General features: G+C 45.6%; 1 protein-coding gene and 1 long non-coding RNA gene across 4 annotated transcripts in view; one reads left to right on the top strand and one right to left on the bottom strand.

The window, feature by feature from the left end:
- LOC148510664 (uncharacterized) overlaps positions 1-5,158 on the bottom strand; it is a 77,164-nt gene extending 72,006 nt beyond the window's left edge. Inside the window, exon 1 of the long non-coding RNA XR_015869378.1 lies at positions 5,053-5,158. This is a non-coding gene — a long non-coding RNA (uncharacterized LOC148510664). The remainder of the gene's footprint in view (positions 1-5,052) is intronic.
- MATN2 (matrilin 2) overlaps positions 1-19,660 on the top strand; it is a 120,858-nt gene that overhangs the window by 94,071 nt on the left and 7,127 nt on the right. For all 3 annotated transcript variants that reach the window (XM_088442617.1, XM_088442618.1, XM_088442619.1), the window contains exons 10-13: positions 2,254-2,376; positions 9,037-9,159; positions 15,080-15,493; positions 16,772-16,924. In XM_088442617.1, the coding sequence (XP_088298743.1) occupies positions 2,254-2,376; positions 9,037-9,159; positions 15,080-15,493; positions 16,772-16,924 (813 nt within the window). The remainder of the gene's footprint in view (positions 1-2,253; positions 2,377-9,036; positions 9,160-15,079; positions 15,494-16,771; positions 16,925-19,660) is intronic.

Here is a 19,660-nt window from a genome sequence, read left to right as displayed (position 1 = left end):
ATTTATCTTTGCCCCATTTATGTGGCACAGTTCGTTTCATGATTGACCTGTTGATACAGGTTATATTTCACATTGGTATAACGCAACGAGATTGGTGCATCCACTTCTAATATTTGTAATACCTGTGGTACACTGGCATGGTGTGCATATGATTCATTGCATGGCCTTAGGGAGCCTATTTGGATGTCTCTGGCTTTATTGCATCCTTATACATTGTGTTATATATTTTCACATGCTTAGCCCATTTAGATGCATTCAGTTGGTATACACTTCATACATCTGGTTATTTGTTCTCTACGTGCTCAATTAGCTTAGATTGAGCATTTTTGCTCTTTGTGATCCTATCCTTATGTTCCCAGCATTTGTCATTTTTTATTATATGTTTTTTAGTTCCATTTACATTCATTATCTGTTTTTTATCGCAGCTTCATTGTAGGTATTATGCTCACTTTTGCACACCTTGTCACATTGGTGTATATGTTTTTTGTTTTGTACCATTATAGTTCATTGGCACCCATCATCATTATAATATCACTTTGTTCTTTATATATTATGACATCCTGCCCAGGCACCCGATCCTACATATATGTATACCTCTCTTGCGCTTTTGTTCAAAGTACATCTATATGTGCGGACCTTGTCTCTAGCGTTATCCAAGTTTGAGACATTCTATCACATTCAGTCCTTGATTGTCTGGCACATGCGCTATTTTAGGCTGTGTTGTCAGGTCTGCCGTCATCACGGCATCTAACACACAGCATGCTGTTCACACTCGGCATGTAAGAGGGAGGTCACATGATCGGCTGGACGCTCGCACGCTGTGAGCTCTGTTGCTATGGAGCATCACCATGGGAGCGATGCACCCGGCAGCCGCGTCATCCTTAGGAGGCGGGTCCCGCACTGATGACGCCACTTCATCCGGCGGGAGACGCTGGGCAGGCTGCACGATTTGTCATTATGGGATGTACTCTGGTATATAGGTATGTACCATTTAACTGTTCTATGGTTCTTGATAAAAGTCGTTTGACTGAAACGTTGAACTTGACCTTGGGAGTCTGGAGTCTTCTTTACAAGTCCTGTGAGTGCCGCTGTTTTTTGCATATATATATATATGAAAAAAAACACCAGCACATCCTTTATGCAAAAAATAGTGTTCCTGATGAAGGTGTTAGGTTAACACCGAAACGGCTGCTGTCGGGCGTGCTATGCCGCATGGGGACCCTGTGATAATGGATGAGTATATATTGTGGCCTGACTACATGTGGCTGACATGCTCTAATAATATGGATTGCACTGATGATTATCCCTTCACGCCTTAACCCATTGCCATAACACCTTTGTTGGTTATTTCATGGAATTCATGCTCTTTAGAAGTTTGTGATTATTCTCGGATAAAGAACACTATTTTTTGCATAAAGGATGTGCTGGCGTCTTTTTTCCTGTTGCAACCATTTATGTGCCGAGCACTCTGTACTCCTGTATGTTAGCAGGTGCTACTGGTCTTAAGTGGGAACTATATGTATAGGGGGGTGCAACAGTAGGTCCAAAACAAGTTGTAATATAAACACCCTGTCACTTAGCAAGCTAATCGCCTGCAGAGTAAACAAAAAAACAGCACTCACGTTTAGATGAATCCACAGGTTTATTCATAAGGCATGTAAACAGACATACCACATAGCGATCAGAGTATAGCAACAGATAAAGGCTACGTTTTAATTGGAAGCTGTACTGGAGGGACAGTAGGTGGCACTGTGTAATAGGTCTTTATTGTAATAGAAATATTTCACAGCATCTTCCAGTTTATCCTCCATGTTAATAAGGTATTGTGGCAAAGAAAGAATGGGCCGAACACAGTGAGACCATGTGCAAACACAAACCAAACAGGCCTAGATGGGGACCAATTGGCAGCCCATCACCAACAACTCAAGGTCTAGGTGGGGGCCAATTGGCAGCCCATCACCAACTGCTCAAGGTCTAGGTGGGGACCAACTGCCAGCCCCTCACCAACAACTCAAGCCCTAGATGGTGTCCAACTGCCAGTCCGTCACAAACAGTTCAAGGTCTAGGTGGGGGCCAACTGCAAGCCCATCACCAACAACTCAAGCCCGAGATGGTGGCCAACTGTCAGCCCATCACCAGTATACAACCCAATTTTTCTTTGACAATGCTTCTTTACATAACATCCTGGCCTTGTGGCTTAGGCTAGCTTTCTTCACATTTCTTTTTAATAAAAAAAACTATTTCACATTTCAGCTGTGGATCACTGTGCCTTGAATGAACACGCCTGTGAGCACCTGTGTGTTAACGTAGAACGTTCCTACACGTGTCAGTGCTTCGAGGGATATTTACTGCGGGATGATAAGAAGACATGTCAAAGTAAGAGGCTCTCATATGTTCTCAGACATGCCAGAGAGGGGGGGCCGTTCATAACTTCTCCAGAATGTTTATTGTCTGCATAAATCTGTCCGCAAGGAATCATTACTAAATGTTCTGGCATAGGCAGATCCCTGTGGTCACCGAGATCTGACATGCACATATCCATGTAGTAAAACCAGCTGTCAGCGTAATCATTTCAAGTCTCTTTGCCGACAGAATCAGGGGTTAAAGCTGCACCGCAAATATTTTGAGACTGCGCAAGTTGTGGAGTATTATTAGATTGGAGAAGTTTATATCGGCGGTTTCGTCTGTGATTTTTAAAGGAAATATTATAGAATTCTTAATAGTAAAACATTACAACAATATTATTTACATTAATTAGTATTATTATTGCATAATTTTCAATTAAAAGACAAACAGCTTACCTTTGCAGACCAGTATTTAGATACATTAATTACCTGGCCTGAATTCTTCTGTAGGGTAATTAGAATCTGCCCTGTGATTGGCAGCTGTCATGCTGGGAGTGTTGTTTTGCCTTCCTCTGAATATAATTATGGCCTGATTCAGCGTTGCATGTAGATGCTGCGACATTGCGTGCTCGGAAATGAATGTGGATCTATATATTCTCTATATTATATGCAGCTGCGCTGCCCCGTTCATCCGCTTGGTAAAGTAGCATCCATCATTATCTCATGCATTTAAATTAGCCCTTTACCTGGTGCAGGAGATCCGTCAGAAATCAAATAGATCACTGCTGACTCTGACCTCCGAATAGCCAACAATTCCCCCTACACGCACGCCACGTGCCCTCCGAACACTTATGTGCAAACGCTGAGTTCCAGCTAGATTACACCCATTCTGCCAACACAGCTGAGGTACATACGATTATGAGTTGCTTGGAGCTGTTTATGCTCAGCTTCAGGGCTAGAGCAAGGTTTTATGCCGCCCTGTGCCATCCCCTGAACCCATGATGTCCCGTGTAGGGAGGGGCGCCGCGGTCACTAGGAAGTAGAGCACTGCCCAGAGTGTCCTAAGGATGGTCCAGGCAGCTAGGCAGGGAGCACGGTGGAGCGTCCAGGCTGCTCTGCAGTAGCACTACTGGCTGCAGGGTCCTGTACCAGGGAGTTGCCGTGGGGCAGCAACGGCGCGACGGCACCACTCCCACACCCCTAGTTTCTTCAATGCTCAGTTTGGATGCATGCGCAGTGTGAATAAGTTTTGCCTGCAATACAGACTTGTGCACAGCTCTGAATCAGGCCTTTAGTCATACTTGCCTAGACTCCCGGAAGTCGCGGGAGGCTCCTGATTTTCCGGGTAGCCCCCCGCATCCCCGGAAGTATAGGCAGATCTCCTGCATCCCGCCCACTTCCTAGTGAATTTAATGGGAAATTTGCGGGTCTGCGAGTAGGGGGCGGGGCTAAACAAAGAAATTTGCATCATTTAGCCCCGGGGGGGCCTTACTGCATCATCAGTCTGACACCCCCATCCTGAACCGGCGTCTAGCGGCAGCTCTCGAGGCTGCTCCCGGAAAGGATAACTAGAAAGTAGGTAAGTATGCCTTCAGTGTGTATGACTCATGACATTTTATAGACGTGTGTCTATGTGCCAGCAGCCTTACTGTGATATGAATACAGAATACAAGGGGATTTTACCTCAAGAGTTACAGGAAAATGAGCTAGGAGAGAGAGAGTTCCAGGAGACAGTACTGGCAGAGAGCAGTGCTGTGAATCGGGGAAGAGCTAGCAGATGTCTCGGCTGTGTAGGGAGAGGTATTAGTAGCGGGAAGATGGAGGTTATATTACAACTTTATTGGTTGCTGGCAAACCCTCAGGTAATAGAGAACCTAGACCTCCATAGAGATTAATAAACTGAGGGCTTCAGAACATAACAGGAAGGACATCAGGGAGTAAATTTAATAAAGGCTGATTCTAATCGATGTGTTTCAGGGGCTAAATCACACATTTACTAACACTTAAAAATCGATATTAAAAAATCGTCTATTGTAAATGTGTGAATTAGCCCCTGAAACACAACATCGATGTTTAATCGATTAGCATCAACCTCTAGTAAATTTACCCCCAGGAGTTTAACGTGTATGGGCCTGATTGGGCCTGCTGGCACAGAGGCACACGTCTATAAAATGTCATGAGTCATACACACTGAAGGCATACTTACCTACTTTCTAGTTATCCTTTCCGGGAGCAGCCTCGAGAGCTGCCGCTAGACGCCGGTTCAGACCATACAGAGTCCTTACAATGGCCCCAAAAACACACACACACAATAACCCCCACTGTGGGGGGGCCCACATGATAAAAAATAAACACACACACACAGGCCACAACATGGAAAAATCAAACATATATGCCCCCACATGCAACTAATAAAATACATAGGCTCCGCATGAAAAAAGAACACATTAGCCCCCATGTGAAAATAAAACACTTAGCGCTTTGCTGGAAAAAAAGAAAACCACACATAGGCCCCCACATGAAAATGTATGAAGTCTTTATGCAGCAGGACCACCCTGGGTGCTGAGCTACAATTATACCCAAAGATACATATTAGAGAGGGTGACAGAGATAGGGTGACAGCAGAGGGTGACAGCAGTGGGTGACAGCAGTGGGTGATCGGGAGAGGGTGACAGCCAGTGGATGTACAGTGTTTCCATTTTCTTACCTGGGCCCAGAACTGCATGGTAGAGAATAAAGTTGGAAACTGGCTGATGACGTCAGGGTCCTCTCCATGAAGGGGATTTAGACATTACCCTGCAAGCGTATGGATGGCAGCTCCTCGTTAGACGTAACGCCGGGGACGGTCACAAGATCGTGACGTCAGATCCCCTGCACCCAAGCACAGCATCAGAGAGGGGAGGAAAGCGGGGAACATAAGGTGGAAAGGGGAGAGCCCGGCCCCTCCTCCCCCTCCAGCCGGGCACGGACTCCAGTAGCCTGGCTGTGTCACTCTGGGGGAGGAGCTGAGGAGAGGGGAGGAGAAAAGAGAGTGGTCCCTCCTCCCCCTCCATCCGTATCTGTACTGTCAGTGTAAATCACTGACAGTGTTCACTGGCTGCGGCACTGGCAGCGGGCAGCTCAGCGGAGCGACATACAATATAATAAGTCAGTGTGACTTATTGTAATGCCGGCTGCTGCAGGGGACAGCAGCGGGACTCAGGAGATGGCGCCCTTACAGCTAGGCGCCTTACGCGGCTACGTACCTAGCATAATGGGCTGGCCGGCCCTGAGGGTGTTGCCCTGTTTTCTGAGAGGGACGAGGCCAGGGTCTGCGTCTGTGGATGCAGATTCCTGGCCTCTTAAGTGACCAGCACCCGGTCAGACTGCGGGAAGCTTCACCTCCCGCAGCCTGGCTAAATGGTCGCGATAGTGATCCCAGCCTGCGACTGTAAATGCAGCAAGGAGGTGTCTGACACCTCCTTCTGCATTTACATGTGAGATGGACAGAACTGCACAGCTGCTTGTGTGCGGCTCTGCAAATCCGTCCATCTCTGAATCGGGCCCATAGTTCAGAGGAAAGGAAAGAGAGGTGACACACAGTCCAGGACTGAATGCATGGTATATACAGATGTCTGTTGTAAGAATCAGAAGTACAACAATGTAAAATTAGAACTAGAAATAGTGGAATAGAAAAACAAGAATAAAATCAAGAAACATGCAAGATAATGATGTTACAATTTTTTTTAATCAAATGTTCTATTTGCAAAATTAAGGGGGGGGGTGAGGTTGAGGTGTTTGCACTGTCTGGGGATCCTTGTGGATCCGAACCCTGTATGTGTATCAGTCACAGTGGGGCAGATGTACAATAGCGTGGAAGCAAGCAGGAGGCAATGACGCTGAGATGTATCAACATATTGGCCGCAGGAGTCGGGGAGAGAAAACTCCCCCCTCCAGCGATTCGTGCAAGACCAACAGCGCATCAGCCTAGTGCCTCACTGCGCATGTGTGAGACCCCTACAGAAGCTGCCACAGGTTAGTACGCTTACCAGCAGGTAATCCCCTGACGAAGAAGAGGGAAGAGTTTGTGTGGAGGTACCTTACTGCAAGGAGCCCCCTATATCCGGTGAGGGGGGGAGAGAGGAAGAGTATAGAGGAGGGAGATGAGCTAGCTGCTGGTTGTGATCTAAAGTGTCTTACAGCGAAGAAGAGAAAAACAAGTGCGTTGTCAGTGAGGGAACGGAGAGGGCCATCGGGGGGCTAAAGGGCAGCAGCAGAGGAGAAAGCCCTAGGTCACGTCCTCATCGGTTCTTTGTAGTATCCCAGAATCTCCGCAAAAAAAAAAATTCTGGAGATGCCGACACATTCTAAGTCGACATTTCTACAGTGTTGAAATCATATCTACATTGGGGTGTCTACATGATTGTCAGCATTTTAAATGATGACATAGTGACTGCATGCCCTTTAGATTAATTCAATTACAAGGATATAAAGCACTTTAGTGTCTTCATTATACCTTCTGAGCACAAGGGCTGAGCATTTATACCGTCACCTATGAAAGGAAGCCCACCTTCATCTGTCCTTGCCCGCTCCACTTCCTCTAGCTACTAAGTAGACAAATGTATGTTGCATGGCTCCAGTGTTGTCCCTGCTTGGCTCGGCTCATAGATCCATGTAGTGGCTAATTTGTGCTGGTGAGTGTTAGGGGTGGATTTACCTTGGCTGCAGTGACTATCATTATGTATTGCTGAATATCGCAGTGATGTATCATCACTATTTATCATGCTGGGGTGCTCTGTGAGCAAAGGAGGAAGCAATTTGTGCAGGCGGCCACATCGATTTGTGCAAGCGGGCATAGTGATTTGTGCAGGCGGGCACATCGATTTGTGCAGGTGGGCATAGTGATTTGTGCAGGCGGGCACAGTGATTTGACCCGGCTACATCTCACTGACTTTCCTGTACCACATTTTTCAAGTTAAGCTAAAGCCATCCTGGTATGTCATTAGTTTGTGGATAAAATCTTGGATTCTTGATAAATTGGCACAGTCCACCACCACCATAGAGGTCTATGGGAACAGAGGTAAGTGGGGCAGAATGAGTTACCACCAGAGAATCTTGTTTTTGTCGATTTGGCCACACACCCTCCCTAGTACCCAGCTCCGTTGATCTCTCAACAGCCCTGAAGATAGGTGTGCTCCTATACATTGTGCATGGTGTGCAGGAGGAATCTGTGCAATGCTTGCGGCTGGTCTCAGATGATAGCGACACCTTTTTAGACCCGTTATGTGCGAGTCCCTTGTGCTGTTGCTGCAATGGAAGTAAAATATATTTTATAAAAAAAACTGTCTATGAATGGAAGGGTACCTGGTACATGGCAAAGATGACTGCAAAGCTTGCGAGCAGGGACCTCTTACCTCTTTTATAGATGCTAATAAATAATGTTACAATACCTCAGCTGATTCTTAGTATGGGGGGCCATCATTCAGATACTGAGGGAGTCAGCTTGTACCAGACTTGTAGATGTTGCATGTAATAATGATAGACTCGCTGGCATTCCTCACCTCTGTCACACCATAGGTGGCTTCTCTGCTCTGCACCTTCCTCAAGAACCATTCCACAGAGGCTATCTGTTCTTCATTGATTGCAGGAGGTAATGTGTTGGGGATCAAACCACTGTAGTGTCTGCCAGCTTGAGAAGACTCTACTCTCGCTCTGATTCACTGCTCTCTAGTGGCTGTAGGCGGAAACACATGACATCACACTGTGCTCCCCCTGCAATGGGAAAGGATAGGGAGAGCTTGAGTCTCCTGGGAATTTGGAAGTCAGGTGGGAAACTTTAATCTGTCCCTAACCTTTAATTGTTTTTAACTTCTCTGCTACCCACTGGTAGAAAAGCTAGCATATATAGTGCAGTTGTTTTTAACCTATCTACTCGTGAGCTGGAGATATCAGATGAATATAATTTCACTATTCTCTTACAATCGTGCTGCAGAGAAGCCAATCATGTGAAATATTATTTCCAGTCATGGCAGCTGTACAACTAACACAAGGTTTCCCAAACTCGGTCCTCAAGGCACCCTAACAGTCCAGGTTTTAGGGATATCCATGCTTGAGCACAGATGGTTAAATCAAGCTGACCGAGGGACTAATTAAACCACCTGTGCTTAACTATGGCTATTCTTAAAACCTGGACTGTTAGGATGCCTTGAGGGCCGAGTTTGGGAAACACTGAACTAACACAAATATCTGCAAATGGTCCTATAATCTACTGCGCAAGGTTCTCAAAATTGGTCCTCAGGAACACAAACAGTGCATGTTTTCCAGGTATCCTCACAGAAACACAAGTGAAATACTTAGCTCCACCTGTTGATCTTTTAAAATTGGGAAATGTGAACTGTTTGGGGTCCTGGGGACCAAGATTGATAACAATGATCTACTGGATAAGATGGATTTAAAAAAGACAAAATGAGTGCACATCTTCTTGAATTGTCCCCTTAAAATGTGCAATAATACGCTGCATCGGACCCCCTTCCCTGATAGGTCTAGTCCCAACTCTCCTGCAGTGGGGGCGCTTGTAGGGACAACAGGCGTCCCATCTCCCACTGCGTATGCATGTAGGAGACGGTATGAACCTTACAGAATTATTATATAGATTGTTTGTTTTATCGTTTTATAGCTGCCTTGTGGTAACTAAAAGCTCTTTCATTCACAGGTAGAGACCTGTGCAGAACCTCTGAGCATGGCTGTGAGCATATCTGTGTAACTAAGGAGAACTCCTACTTCTGTAAATGCTCTGAAGGTTACAACTTGGCAGAAGATGGGAAAAAATGCAGAAGTAAGTACTGTATAACAGCAATGTTTTGCGTTGTCTAGCAAAGTACACATACATGCTAGGATGGAGGGATGTAGTCGGGAAGCCGACGGTCTAAATGCCAACCGCCGGCTTCCCGACTGTCAAATCCTGGCAAGGCACTAAAGACAGGCGTCGAAAAGTCGACGCCTGTAATTAGACCTACGCCAGAAGACCGACGCCCGGATACCCGAACGAAGGTAAGCCGGGCGCGGACAGCTGCAGGGGGGTTGGGTTAGGTTTTAGGGCTCCCTGGGGCAATTAGGGTTAGGCACCCCCCCCCCTTTCCCGGGAGAGTTAGGTTTCGGCTAGGGGAAGGGACGGTTAGATTTAGGCTAAGGGAAGGGGGTTTAGGGTTAGGCACTCCCGAGGGTAGGTTAGGGTTAGGCACCCCCCGGGAGGGTTAGGTTTAGGCTAGGGGAAGGGAGGGTTAGGCTTTAGGCTAAGGGAAGGGGGGTTAGGGTTATTCACCCCCGAGGGTAGGTTAGGATTAGGCACTCCCCCCCCCCCGGGAGGGTTAGGTTTAGGCTAGGGGAAGGGAGGGTTAGGTTTAGGCTAAGGGAAGGGGGGTTAGGGTTAGGCACCCCCGAGGGTAGGTTAGGGTTAGGCACCCCCGAGGGTAGGTTAGGGTTAGGCACCCCCCGGGAGACTTAGGTTTAGGCTGCGGGGAAGGGGGGCTTAGGTTTAGGCACTTAGAGGGGGGTTAGGGTTAGGCACTTGGGGCCATGCGGCCGGCGGTAGTACCTACTTACTCCCAGGATGGACATTCGGCTGCGTTGTGAGGACGTCAGTCATTTTTACAGCAATGTAATCACAACTCTCATGTAAAAGCCTGGTCACAGAGATCTTCGTTATATATTCGGAACTGGCTATCACATTCTCATGGCGGCTCATACGCAATGGTAGGTGTTTTACTAGTACAGATGGGCATTAATGCCCCTTTTCTTTATGTTTCTTTCTTGCTAATTGGTTGTTGTGTAGTCTTCCCCCTGCACTAGTTACCCCCTCCCTCTCCCACATACAAGACTTCTCCCGTGCTTAGCTGTTGTGCTTCCTCCTCAGATCTTCCCTGATCACCTACCACATCCCCCAAACCCCTTGGTTCTCACCTTGCACATCCAAGACGTCAGTGGTGGCAATGAATGAGGCATTTCTTTATACTGGAACCCTCCTGATAATGATTTATTCTGAGAACAGGCATGGGGAAATGTATTATTCTTTATAGGCAGCGGCTGATTTACCTTAATAAATCAGATGTGTTATATAAAACTATATACCCCATATTCTTCTGTATTACCCCATGCTGACAGGGAAATGGCTGCAGAGGATCAGAATCTTTGGACTATTTATACAGAAACTGCTTTTGTTGGTCAGAACTTGCAATCCATCCCATCATTTTATCTACCCAATAATATTATAATTATTATTAGCATTTATATAGCACCATCAATTTGCATACAGCTGTACAGAGACTATGGGGTATATTTACTAAAGGTCGATTTTAATCGATTTAAAATCGATGCAGAAATTGATGTTGCGTTTCTGGGGCTAAATAACACATTTACTAGCAGACAATTTTTTATCTGGATTTTTAAGCATTCGTAACTGCGTGATTTAGCGCCAGATACAAAACATCAGTGTTAATCGATTTTTTTTTATTAAATCGATTAAAATTGGCCTTTAGTAGATATACCCCTATATATCATTGATACCAGTCCCTGCCACATTGGAGCTTACAATCTAAGGGCCTGATTGCGCTCGCAAGCAGGTCGATGGTGGGCCAATGCGCACGCACGTGCGCAAGCCCCGTAGCGAGTGACTAATCACTCGCTACGGGGCTCGCAACAAAACGGGGCGGCTGTCGATGTTGATCGACAGCTCGCCCGGTTTTGTAGGCGGGGAGGGGGGGTGGCTGTACAAACTGAGGCATACCCGGAGGAACGCCTGCGGTTTGTGGGCGGCCCTACTGACATCACTCGTGATGTCAGTAGTGGACTATCTGCTCTATTAGAGCAGGAAGTCCACTTGGCATTGCAAGTTCTGAGACCCTACCACAAGGGTCTCCTTGCAATGCCGATAGTTGCTATAATCGCGACCATCGCCTGGCCGCTCGCACAAACTGTGGGTGGTCACCCACAGCTGTGCGAGCGGCCTGGCGGCTGGAATTTTTTAAAAAAGGGACACCTTGATTCAGAGCGAGCGCACACACAAATAGCGTGCGCCTCTGAATCAGGCCCTAAATTCCCTAACATACAAGCACATACACACTAGTGTTAATTTTGTCAGAACACAGGGAGAACATACATACTCTGCACATATGGACCATGACTGAGAATTGAACCCATGACCTCTGTTCTGTGAGGCAGTAATACTAACCGCTACACCAAATGACACATTTTCAGTAAAAAGCAGACAGAGAACAGGCAGATTTCATTCATCCGTGTTAAGAAAGTGAACATTGGTATCTAGGAAGGACATGTAGGAATGTACGATAGCAGGCCCAGGGGTTAATGCTAGGTACACTCCCAATCTCTGCATCATTCTCCATCAGCACCACCTATTCCCACAGAATAGAAGGGGTTAAGTAACATAAACTGATTAACCACAAATTGCACAATAGGATTAGGCAGTGCAAGCAAATCAGACGCCACAAAGAATACAAATCAGACCGGAACAGTTGGTGAGAAATGTTAGATACATAATCTGTTTCTGTGTCCAGCTTAATGCTCTGCTGCCCAGATGAATCTGTGTGATTACATAACACTATACAGGCATTGCAAATAATTACATTGGGGTTGGGAATCATTTGTAACAAGTGTGGGCTATGGAGGGCACTACATTGTCATACTCAGCACAATGGAGACTTGAGGCTCCTTCCGCAGAGCACAGTACGTTGTGCAGCCAGCAAGGGCTGTACATTATAGTATTTTATATTATTTCTTTATTTGGTCAGTAGTCACATCCTCAAAAGCCTTATTACATAGTCAGACTCGAACGTTTCTATTGTAGTATCAGATGAACAGGGCCAGATTAAGGTTTGTGGGGGACCCAGGGTAACTAACTTGTGGGGGGCCCTATTAATAATAATGTCAATATTCTATGCTTGAATGTTTTTAAAAACTATAATGTGTAAATACTCCCAGCACCACAAATGTATTTAACACACTGTAGTGCCCCCAGTTCACGTTATGCCACACAGTATCCCAAGTTCTCCTATGCCATAGTGCACCCACATTGGTGGTGTATTTATGGGGGAGGGGGGGGCTGGGCAACCATCCCAGTTGGAGGAGAGGCATACTTGCATACACTCCCGGATCCTGCGGGAGGCTTTAGATTTTTTGGGTAGCCTCCCGCACTCTGGAAGAGTAGGCACTCCTCCCGCATCCTGCCCACTTCCTAGTGAAGTGGGGAGAATAATACCGCAATCCGCTGCTCTGTGAGGAGGGGGCCATTCTATGATCTCGTTATTTGGCCCTCCCCCTTTTTAAGCATGCAATATTACAACAAGGGGGCGGGGGCTGATGACACGCATTGTCTAGACCCACCCCCATCACCACCCACCTGGGTCTCCTCTCCAGGCTTCTCCCGGAGAGGAAATTAATAAGGTTGGCGAGTATGGGAGAGGGCCCATGTGCAAACTCTGAGCGTCTCTCTCTCTCCCGCCAGTGAATGCACAGTGAATACCCTATAACTGGAGCAGAGTCTCCTGCCCATGAGCATACCTTCGGAACATTGGCACTGGTGCCATTTCCCTGATGGTTTCCCTGCTGCATATGCGCACACCTGTGTCATTTTCTTGGAGACTTCTACAGGGGAGGTCACAGGGTAAGTCTATTCAATGAGTGCAGGGTGTGCGGTCGGGCCTCCCTTGACTTAGGGGCCAATGACACCGCACTCTTATATTTGAAAGATTGTAAACTGTCAGCAAAAACCAAAGTGTCGCAGTTGTCATAGGATCTGCTTTCGCTCTTTTTCATTCTCCATTTATAGCCATCGTGGCTGCTTCCATGCAGCAAACTGGTGACAGCCACAGACAATTGATGTCTGGCTACTGTCTGTCTGGATAGGTGCTAATACTGCGTTTTCTCCTCTCAGCCCAGAAGAAGGGAGCGGCCCTCTAAAAAGCTCTGGGAAAACGAGTTGTTAGTACAAATACAACACTACATTAAGCTGCCCATACATCAGCGACTGATTGTCACGATCCAGCGATGCGATAGGAAATGCCGGCGTTTCTGGGTGGAAACGCCGACCGCCCACCATCGATGTTCAGCAATCCATCACAGGATCGCTGAATTTTTCCATGTTAAATTTCCCCGATTAGACAATCACGATCATTTTTTGATCGGGATCGTCAAATCGGGAAAATCCAACATGTTGGATTTCTGTGATCCTGCGATGCCGGGTTGCAGCATCGCTGGATCGCATCAATCCATTGCAGATGTATGGGGCCCTTTACTCAGACGGATACTTAATTACTCCTAGGTGTATATTTACTAAAGTGAGAGTTTTTAGAAGTGGAGATGTTGCCCATAGCAACCAATCATATTCTACTTCACATTTAAATAGCAGCTTCTAGAGGATAATAGCTACAATCTGATTGGTTGTTATGGGCAAACTCTCACTTTAGTAAATGTAGATCCTAAAGTTTATACACACAAGATAAATTATTTGTGCTTCACCTGCAGTGCAGTAAGTACATAATAAATCCGGCTAGAACACAGGTAGTATAATAAATATCCTTGATCTCTATGGTAAATGCACATTTTGTATTCCTTTATGCTGTAATTAAACACTGGATGAAGCCAACATGCAGTGATACTTATGTGCCCTGTATTTAAGTAAGTACAAGAACTGCCAAAGAGACTGGTGATCTCTAACCACACAGTGAAAACAATTCTCACCATATTGTATAACTTTCATTATTATCTTTGCATTGCTTGGCCTGATGAAAGAGAATGGATATCTTCATTGCTTGTCTTTGTAAATAGAACAATGAAATATCACCTATTGTACAATACTACATCACTAAATCTGCTTAAATTGCTTTAAATTGATTTTTACAGCTGCATCCACCTTATTATGCTATCTGGCAAAAAAAAGTGTAGAATGTTTTTTATTATTATTTACTGTACACAAATATATAAGAAAAATGTCTCAGCAGTACACTCTGGTGGCAGAAGCTGGTATTACAGTAAAAACTCAACGGTGGGATTTCAATTGTTTGTAGCACGTCAGGCGCTATTCAGTTGTTGGAGCCGCTGGGCACGAGTCCCGTGGGCACCCATCACTTATCACAGATTTCTGCTCGAAGCCTCCTGAGGTGCGAGCAGAAATCCACCCAAAGTAGGGCTTTTGGGCTCTTTAATCTAATCCCCTGTATTTTTTGCAGTGATAAGTGATGGGCCCTTCGGTACTCGCGCCCAGTGGCATAAACAATTGAATATCGCCCTATGCTTTAGATGGGACCTGCGGACGCGAGAAAAAAATCCCCCCCAAAACATTATATATCCTGAAGAATGCTTAGAAAATCTATTATGCTACACTATAATATAATGTACAAAACTGAAGTGATACATTCCATTCAGTCCTGGACAGAAGTCATACATCTATGGTCCGATTCCCTGTTATGCCGATCCGCCATCCGGTGATCAAAAACGCTGATTGCCGAATATCAATCGGCAATCCACCAGGGAATCTGAGGAATTCAACATGTTAAAAATCCCCAACTTGCCGATTCCGACCATTTTTGGGTCAAAATCAGGGAATTGAGATTGTCCAACATGTTGGATATTTCCGATCCCTCGGCGTCGGCAGAACGGAGAATTGCCCCAGCACAGGCTAGATTTATGGCCTCATTACTTTCTGATCTATGCTTTCTTTTTTTCTATTTATTGCTGATTTTCAGGGTGCGGAGAAGGACCAGTCGACTTGGTGTTTGTTATTGACGGCTCCAAAAGCCTCGGGGAGGACAACTTTGAAATTGTGAAACAGTTTGTAAATGGGATCATAGACTCACTAGAGATCTCGCAGAAAGCCGCCCGCGTGGGGCTGGTCCAATATTCCACACACGTCCGCACAGAATTCACAATGGCCCAGTACAGCTCTGCCAAAGACATGAAGAAAGCCGTCTCCCAAATGAAATACATGGGCAGAGGATCCATGACTGGACTTGCCCTGAAGCTTATGTATGAAAAAAGTTTTACCGAGGCACAGGGCGCCAGACAACGATCCTTGGGTGTCCCAAGAGTGGCCATCGTGTTTACCGACGGCCGGGCGCAAGATGAAGTCTCAGACTGGGCAGGCCGGTCGAAGCAGAGCGGTAATATTCCTCTATTACTATTTGGAATAACTATGTTTTATTTTCCTTGTCTTAGATTTTTAACAGGCCTCAAATAATATTTTATAGTACAAGATGAGCTGTAATATTTTCCCTTCCTTATATAGCAGCAGGTATGTTTACTGAGGGCATTTATTACCCTGTCATTTTATATCAGCAAATAAAGCTTAGGTACTGCTCACTTTAACGAGATTGTCATGGCAACCTGTTATCCTACAAAAGTTGAGATTGTGGTATTTATACTGTAGTTTAATTTCTAGAACATGACTAGCAATCCTCTTTTCAAAAGGTATATTTGGCATTTCAATTCAGTTCTGATCCATGTTGTTTTATAGTTTTATGTATATCAAATAAATCCACCAAATATATTTTTCCTTGGCTGTGATGAAAGTCTCAGCACATTGAGGCAGCCACCAGTGGATCCCCTGTCCCCAAGCAGCCCACGACTTCTATGTATAAAGACACTAATTGCTGAACCGTTGCTTGCCAGCTGTATATTTACGATCTCTGCCCAAGTCATGGCAGGCCGGATGCGTCTTTCAGGTGTATGTTTTCGTATTAGCGGCAAATGTTTAATATTTCACGTCATTAAGCTGCAGGGGGCAGATCCATCCGTAGGCTGAGATATTTGGCAGGGCCCTGAGAGAACTACTTAACCCGATGTCATCTATTTGTGAGGAAAAGTTATGGCCATTCAATAAAAAAAAAAAAATGGGAAACTGGGCTCCTTATATAAGGACTGTGTTTGTCCCAGCAGACAGTTAGTCACGACTTGCGGTCTGGCCTCTGCCGCTGCGCAGTATGAGGAGAAAATGAGTGTACAGCAAGTCGCTCTGTTGCTGTATCGCTGCCACAGAGAGGTCAACACTGGAAGGCAAAAACTTTCACTCTTTGGGGGAGATGTATCAAACCTTCCTGACCGACAAAGTGGAGAAGTTGCCCATAGCAACCAGTAAGCTCCTGTTTTATAGATTGTGCCAGGTAAATGATAACCAGAAGCTGATTGGTTGCTATGGGCCAGGTGCACTTTCTAACCTTATGTTTGCATGTAGCTGCAGTGAAATGGTTATGATATGAGAGCAGCAGGCATTTAATGCATATTACTGTGTGTCTCTGACAGTGCCGGTAGCTATAGAAGCCTCTCCTCTCTCTACAGCTCTTTCATTGCTCACAGTGGTGTCATGTCGGGGCACTTGGAGGTTGCTGAGGAATTAATAACCATGACGTAATTATGCAGCACTCTTTCTGTCTCGTTCTCAGGCATCACCATCTACGCCGTCGGGGTGGGAAAGGCGATCGACGAGGAGTTACAAGAAATTGCTTCAGCTCCGCAAGAGAAACATGTTATTTATACTGACGACTTCAGCTCAATGGGGTATATCACTGAGAAATTAAAATCCAGCATCTGTGAAGGTAACGCTTGCAGAACATATGCACCTCTCACTTTCTGTATTTATAGTTACATATAGTCAATCCAAGCGGCTGGCGTGTTGAAAAATCAAACCATAGGTAATCTATATCCACTTGTTTAGCAAAATAAAGTGCAAAAATGTGCAATATATATATACGTGCTATATTAATCAATAAATATATAGTGAAATAAAGCACATAAAATAATTAGTTTTAGCTTCCAGAAATAGCTTTAAAACAATTTATTCACATGTATAAAAAAAGAAGGGCCAAACATATATCAACATAATCAAAATCAATAAATCTGCACAGATTAATTATAGCAGCAGCTAGTTACTCTCCAATTGTGCAAACAGTGCTAAAAAGTGCTATGTGCTGTGCCAAATATATAAACAATCCTTTTGTTGTTTCATATAGCTTTCAGATAATTAATATACTTAATAAATACCACAAAAAGCTTACACTAAACTATAGGTCAGTCATAAAAATACACAGGGGAAAAGAAATGACATATTTAAAAGTAATAAGAATTATTTAAAAAAAAAAAAATGCTTATCTGCTAAAACAGTTCAAAGTTCATAAGGCAGGAGAAGGCAGCTACTTCAGTTATGGTGGGTGCACACTGACAGATACATTTGCCGATCATTTGATCAGCCAATGTATCTGCTGCCCGTCGGCTAGTGTGTACCCGCGATATGTCTGTGAACGTCGGCATTCACCTACATATCACATTGGCAGTGCTGCACAGCCGATGGACAGATATGTATGTCTGCAGACCGCCCGTACCCACACAGCGGCAGCCGCGAGGAGGGGGACGGGACACACCCCCTACCTGGCCACCGGGACCCGAGAGCACAAGCAGATGATGGCCGTTCAGTGTGTATGAAAGACCATCATCTGCAGATAATATCTATATCTGACCTTTAGTCTAGCTGACACCTGATATTTAAAGGGAGTGCGGTTGCCACACACATTTATAACAGTCTTGTTGTATAGAGTGGAAATCTATTGGGTTGGCGCCTTTACCATATATTTATTTTATGCATTTATAGACCTGGTATAAAATAGAGCTACATCTATGCTTAATCCTTGGAATAATGTATAAACATGAACAAAACTGTAATTCTTTTAAAGCGACTTGTGCTTGTTGCGCTATGGGGGGAATTCTGTGGTAAATTACTGCGCGTTAATTGATCCTCCAGAGCTATTCAGTTAGCTAAGAAGCGCGGCTGCATCTGGGATTTTATATTCAGGACCTCGGCAGTCTCCAGAAAAAAATCCCCGATAATTAGCCTTTCCAGGAAGCCGCCAGCAAAAACACACAGGTCCATGAACTTACCATGGATTCTATGTGCATTTGCCCGGGAACAGATCATTTTTCGGGGGGTAATAAACAGGCTCTAATTCAGGGCTTGACAAATACCGGGGGCAGGTCGCCATGGCTACCAGATTTTGCTGCCTGGCTACTAGATTTTGCAGTGAGGGAGGCAGCAGATCCTCATTAGCTCCGGTGGAGATTCCTGCCTATAGTATTGCGATGTTCATATCATGCACAGGAGTGCATGTGCTGAGTGTTGCCTGCGGTGACTGCTGTGCCTGTGTCCGTCCCAGCCTGCAGTGACGACTCCTCTCCATTCTGGCCTGCTCTGATCCCTGCTGTCTGACCCAGTCTACGCTGTTCCTCCTGTACGTCCCGGCTTTCTACTGTCTCCTATCTCCGTCTGCATAGAGCTCTCCGTTAGTAGGGTCTATGCGTGGCCAGGGATTGCGGAGCGGCTTCAGAGGGATAGTTGTGTGACCACGAGGGGAGGGGGGGTTTTGTTGTACTTTCTGCCACCATTATTTTATGTGACATGTGGTCCGTTATTACTGGTGGGTGGGGGGTGGAGCAGGGGAGCTGTGCAGAGCAGTGAGGGGGCCTCCATTTTACTGTATCCATTCAACTGTGACCATTTTGTGGACTAGTATAGTGTGTATAAAGGTTGCATAATACACAGAGCTGTGCTCCTTACTCACACCTGGGGGGACGGTGGTCTGGCTCCTACACTTTCATCCTGGCTCCTAGATTTTAGAAAAATTTGTCAGTCCCTGCTAAGTGAATTGCCCGAAGCTAAAAAACTGGGAAAAGTCCAGTTTTTCTCCCCTGAAAAATGATCAGGCTAATTGAATACCTCCCTCCTATGGATTTATTATTTTCAAATAAAGATCCTGAATGTTTTCACAGGAGCCCCACTTCATGAAATAACATGCCAAGCGTGTAACTGAGTAGCCGGGCAGATCTCTGACTTCACTTACAGCCCAAAACATTAGTGATACAACGTGATATGATAATGTCCTGATTAGACCTGGGAAGAGTTTGGTCTCTGACACAAGTGACTCACTCCTCCACATCGATGCTCTCAGCAATTCTCCCTGGTTACACACCTAGCAGATATATCTGTAGATGATGGTCGTTTATATACACTGAACGGCCATCATCTTCCAGGCAGCCTCGGGTTCCGCTGGCCAGGGGGCAGGTCTGCCCCCTCCCCTCGGCTGCCGCTGTATTTGCACGGGCGGTTGGCAGACCGCCCATACACACTTGCCGATGGACAGATATGTCTGCAGATATATCTGTCCATCAGCCGTACAGCACAGCCGACGCAATATGTCTGCGAACGACGTCGTTCACAGACGTATCGCGGGTACACACTGGCTGACGGGCACCAGATATATTGGCCCATCAATTGATCGGCCAAT

Source organism: Taudactylus pleione, unplaced genomic scaffold, assembly GCF_031769625.1.
Source record: "Taudactylus pleione unplaced genomic scaffold, aTauple2 ptg000314l, whole genome shotgun sequence".
NCBI lineage: Eukaryota > Metazoa > Chordata > Amphibia > Anura > Myobatrachidae > Taudactylus > Taudactylus pleione.
The sequence above is the reverse complement of the archived record's forward strand: the minus strand, read 5'-3'. Positions and strand labels throughout refer to the sequence as shown.